The sequence below is a fragment of the Melampsora larici-populina genome, assembly GCF_000204055.1.
Source record: "Melampsora larici-populina 98AG31 unplaced genomic scaffold MELLAscaffold_83, whole genome shotgun sequence".
Taxonomy (NCBI): domain Eukaryota; kingdom Fungi; phylum Basidiomycota; class Pucciniomycetes; order Pucciniales; family Melampsoraceae; genus Melampsora; species Melampsora laricis-populina.
In genome coordinates, this window is record NW_006768847.1 from 339,153 (window position 1) to 344,433 (window position 5,281).

The window sequence follows — 5,281 nt, forward strand, 5'->3', positions numbered from 1 at the left end:
ATCTTAAATGTAGGCGCTCAGAAAATGCCCCTACATGCAAAAAAAGGGATGTAGGCGTAAAATTCAAGCGCCTACATATGTAGGCGCACCCAAATTACGCCTACAGTCGAAAAAATAAAATGTAGGCGTAATTTCCGTGCGCCCACATATGTAGGCGCTTCAAATTGACGCCGACATTTCATTTTTTCGACTGTAGGCGTATACAAATGACGCCTACATTGGTTTTCCAGCCTGTAGGCGTCATTTGAAAAGGGATAAAGCGCCTACAGGCTGTATGTAGGCGCTTTTTCGTGGGAAAAAGGCATGTAGGCGCTGTTTTGGCAGCGCCTACATGGATTTTGTGTGGGCTGCAAATAGCAACGGCCCTAGAATATCCGCTTAGTGTCTTTCCGGCCCATCCGCTCAAGGCAACATGTTTCCCGGCTTGCCCGGCTCGTTCTTTTGCAGATTCGAAGTGCTTTGGTAGCTTCATTATCAATGTGAAGAGAGGAGTTGGTGTGAGGTGGTGTCTAGGAGGGGAACTGTTTGGTATGTAGGTTTCCCTCTATCTCGTTTGATTCTCTCACTTCTCACAATTTCCTCTCTAAACTCTGAAGTCGAGTCATGCTTCCTCCGAGACGGAAAACGACATTCTCTCGCGTTTCAACTCCAGGCTCTTACATTGTGTCTCGTCTCGCGAGGGTGTCTTATTCAAATCATTCATTTCATTCCTGTGTCAAGAACCGTTTCAGATCATCTGGGATCACCACTCTTACTTCGTCATGGTCCTTTTTAGTTGAGTCATGACCCCTTGAAAGTTTATCCGCGGCGTTGTCCTCGGACACCACTCTCTTCTGCTTAATTCGACAATCTAATCTCATCAGTTCTTTTTGGATCTTCATCCATTCCCTGTTTACCAGCAGGTTCCGTGATTTCCCGTTTTTAATGGCGGCTTCTGTAACGACGTTATCGGTGAGCATCAAAAACTCGTAACCTCTGACGTCCACCAAAGTTGATAGCATCTGCAGACCCAAGCGTGCGGCGACCGTTTCTGCCCACGCTATTTCTCTGCGCTCACCATTTTCTTCGGTCCTGTCCCAGCCTCTCCTGAGACGAAAACGGGCCCACTTCCTTCCTATTATTATCCCGATGCCGTAAGACGTGGATGCGTCTCCCACCCATGCGACGTTTCGCACGCCCTTATGTGGAATCAATCTTCGAGGATCAGCCTCCGTCAATGTTTGTCTCCAAACCTTTAGGTCCTCCTTCACTTCATGTGGGATATCTCGTAAGGCTGATTTATGCACCCACTCGGCCATCCACCTGTACATGGCCATGCAGTAACACTTCAGTTGTGGGTAGACCAGAGTTGCGTGTGCGAGTTGTCCGGCTAGTTTTTCCACGTCTTTGAAACGGACGGATTTTTCAAGGTAAAATTTGTCTATCTGAGCTATTCGTTCCTTCCTTTTCTCCTCTGGGATGCTGACCGTCTTATTCTTTCCGTCCCACAGGAAACCGAGGTATTTCTGTGTGAAGCTGAATTCACGCCACTTCTTCGTGTTGGTGACGACACCCATTGATTCACTCAGGTTGGCTACGTCTTGCATGGACGCGTTGTTCGAACCGTTGTTCTCTTTGATAAACAAGGTGTCGTCCACCCATCGAAATCCGGCTTTGAAGCCTAGTTTCGCGAGGACTATCTGTTTCCACGCGTCTGCCGCCTTTCCGAATACTCCGCAGCCTGCCACACCTCCAAAAGTCACCCTCGTGTCAAGGATCACGTCGCCGTTGAAGTCTAGGATCATTAAAAATGGCCATTGCGAGATTAAGGTCGGTATTTGCCTATAAGCCTTGGCCCAGTCAAATATCCCTAACAACAACTCCCCCTTCGACGACAGAAAGAACGCTGCTACGATCTCAAAATCGTCCCATGATGTTACGAAATCCTCTTTATCAACGTGCGCGTTCACTGATGATACGTACGAGTCGTTACGGGGGAAAGATAAATCGTTGATCGGCCTCAGGGAGCCGTCCCCGTTTGTTACCGCGCCTAAAGGGCTGGTTCGGAAGAAACCCACCACCTCGTAAGCCTCTTCTTTGGAAAACGGGCCATACATCCTCCCGGCTCTTATCTCTTCCTTCAAACTTGCTTCTATCTCTTCTCTGGCGTCTGATGCTGATGAGTGATTGGGTGGGCAGAAAAACCTCATACCACGAATTGGGGTTTCTGGTATACCCTGGTCAAAACCTCTTTCAAAACCTTTGATTATGCTCCAATTCTCATCTAATATGCCTGCGGCGTCGAGTTCTTCTACCCACCTGTTGATCTTCATCTCACATCTCACTCTCGATGGCCATCGGCTTAGGCGTGGCCATCTTGCTTGGCTCACTGGATTGTCACTGGTAGGAGGGAAGGGCGGGGGGAGGCAAGAGCAATGAACATGTCAGGATATACTGATGGCAAACGGGTCTAGCAAGTCTTGGATTCAGATGAGGTGTTCTTTTGGACAATTGGGTGTGCTTCAGGGGAACAATTGCGCCTAAAAAGGCTGGAGGTCATGTTTTGACTTCTCATCTTTATTCCTTCTCATTTCTGTCCCCCGCGTTACATCTGTGTTCTTAGGATGATGCGATACTTACTAGTATCGGCCTTTCCCGCTTTTACCTCCGTACCGATAGCCTTGGCCTCCTCTGTCTCTGCTGCGACTACGGCTCCTGTCACGCCTCTTCTCGTCTCTCCAGTTAGCTTTCTCTGCATAACGCCCGGCTGCCTTCCCCCAGTCTTCTCTTTTCGAGTTTCTTGCCGCTCTCTCGGCCTTTTTCTTTGCCTCCCACTCGTCGTCTGGTAGCCATTTCCGTTTCGGTTTCCGACTGAGTTCATAGTTAGCAGCTTCTGTCGGTTGACCTTTCTTCGCGTTGCTGGTTGAGGAGGAGGATCGGGCCAGTCCACTCTCCGGATCTATGTGATCCTTTGGGCCTCCAGGTGCGTGCGGATTTGTCTGGTAAGCACGCTCCCCCAGATTCTCGCACACTTGCTTCACCTCGTCCAGGATTCTGACTTGGAGCTTTGAGATATTACATATCTTCTGATCAACTGTCACTCTCATAACCCCTTGACGTATCCTCCTACAATATCTCAGGGCTACCATCCACCCAGTGTTATCGCGTAGGTCCATCACGATGTCCATATGCGACCTAAACCTTTCGGCCTGAGTAACCCATCCTGCTTCCTCAACGTACCGAACGAACAGCTTCATACTATCCAGCCATTCTTCAAATTGCATCAAGAGTTCCTCGGGGGGCGGTTTCCCTCCGTATGCTTTCACGTTTGCGCCTCCTTTGAGGATCTTCGCTTCTGTCTGCGGCTCCTTAACTTCCCACTCTTTTTGATCTTCTCGAAGCCACCGTTTGTTGAAAACCGTCAGAGGAATGTATGCTTTGAAAGTCTTCAACCACACTTGTAAGACTTGGGATAGCGGGGTAAGTATCCTCTCCATCTGTTCAGAGTCGTCGTTCAAGATTCGCCTCCCGTTTTCTATCACGTCCCCATTCGACAGGACCATTCGACCTTTCCCCGATTCCAACATTGCCTTCGCCAACTCTTCCTCTGAATTACCAGCATCTAGTCCAGCGGCTTCGCGTTCTTGCCTCGTTACGTCCCTTGGTCTATCAGCCGGCACCTGGTCTCTCCCAGCCCTCGGTTCGTCTACCGGTTCACGTCTTGATGCCGGTGAGTTGCGACGTCTGGAAAGTGGTGGTGTTGGAGATTGGTTTTGTCGTGGAGGGGGAAGTGTGGGGCGTCCTCCCCGAGATGGTGAGGAGTCGTGGCTTGATGGAGGTGATGGTGGGCGTCCAGGCATCTGGCGGTGTCTAGAAGTCTGTGGGATGTCGGAGACCGCGTTGGACAAGTTTTCCTGGATCAAGGTGTAAGGGCTCCTTCTCGATACCCCGGCTCGGTTCGTTTCCGCTAGTGTATCTACTTCTTCGGGCGTTGGGGTCTTCTCCCTTTGTTGAGGTGGTGACGGATTAGGGGCAGCTTGTTGTACGAGGTTCCTTCTCACGCTTGGGCCGGGCGTTGGGTTTCTGGGTGCTGACCCCCTCTCGTTTCTTGGTTCTTGCAGGAACGTATCTGAGTAGTATGCGAGGAGTGCTGCACCCTTGGACCACTCGTGCTTAGAGTATAATTCGGCAATTTCACCTTGCATCCGGATCATTTCATCTCCTTCTGCTTCTGCTGTTAACGACAATCAGAACCAATTGGCGTAAGTGATCTCTTTCTTCACGTTATCCGTGGAGTATCCTCGTGTTAATCTCCCTCTATACGTCAACTTGCCAACATGGCCGCCACAGGGTGTGGCCGATTCTTAACTCGAATCCGCCAGAAGTTCTGGCCGTCACTTCGCGTGACCGATTCCATATACGAATCCGCCAGAGGTAGTCTATTTACGTGGCTGTCACCCTGTGACTTCGGCATCTAAGCCCGCCAGCGGTTGGTATTCCACAACTTAGCCGTCGTCTCAACGACCTTACTTTCGGACCTTTAGTCCTACTCGTCCTCATTCGGGTTCGGCATATTCGACATTGCGGTAGGGTATGGAGTGTTCTTCTTACGGATTGATTAATTGATATTTGCTTGAGACTTACACATTGCTGATTCCTCTTCTTCTACAGACGCTGCTCTACCCTTCCCTTTCGACCCTGATTCCTCCGGTTGGTAAGATCCATCCTCTTCGTCCGAACCAATCAACTCTTCCGCTAGTAACAGATCGTAATCGACCGGTTGACCATCTTCATCGCCTTCATCTAGTTCCTCCACAGTTTCCATGACCGTTTCCTTCGTTGCGGTCTTTTTCCCATTGCCTCTGCTTGGTAGAGCTAAAGCTGGTCCTGGGAGTGCACCTGTTGCTGCTGCCGTCGATCTTGTTAGACGGGCTACGTTTTCTTCTGCTTGTGCCAACCTTGCGGCTAATTCTTCTTTGTTTGAGCTGTTCATCTTTGATGTTTGATAATTTATAACTTTGAATCTTAAATTGAGATTTGTTGAAATTTATTTGACAATGAAATCAGAACTCAAACCTTGGAAGAGAGTTTGTTGGTGATTGATGACTTAGCCTGGTTGACGGGTTCAGAGTGGAGAATTTCTTGAAGGGAAATTCTCTTATTTGGATGTACTGGGACTCCCGCGGGAATGGTCTCTGTACAGTCTCTTAAGTTCACTCTTAACTCATGGCTAAGTGTCCGTGGGCTACAGAACCAAACGTGCCTTTTTGGTTCTACCAAGAAGACTGCAGAGGATGTATTC

At 49.4% G+C, this 5,281-nt stretch overlaps 1 protein-coding gene across 1 annotated transcript; it reads right to left on the bottom strand.

Moving 5' to 3' along the window:
• Positions 1-2,618: 2,618 nt before the first annotated feature.
• MELLADRAFT_95551 (uncharacterized protein) lies at positions 2,619-4,972 on the bottom strand (the record flags this gene model as incomplete). The annotated part of the gene is made up of 2 exons (XM_007418046.1): positions 2,619-4,213; positions 4,624-4,972. 2 exons carry the CDS (start codon positions 4,970-4,972, stop codon positions 2,619-2,621), a joined length of 1,944 nt encoding a protein of 647 aa, XP_007418108.1.
• Between the last annotated feature and the right edge of the window lie 309 nt (positions 4,973-5,281).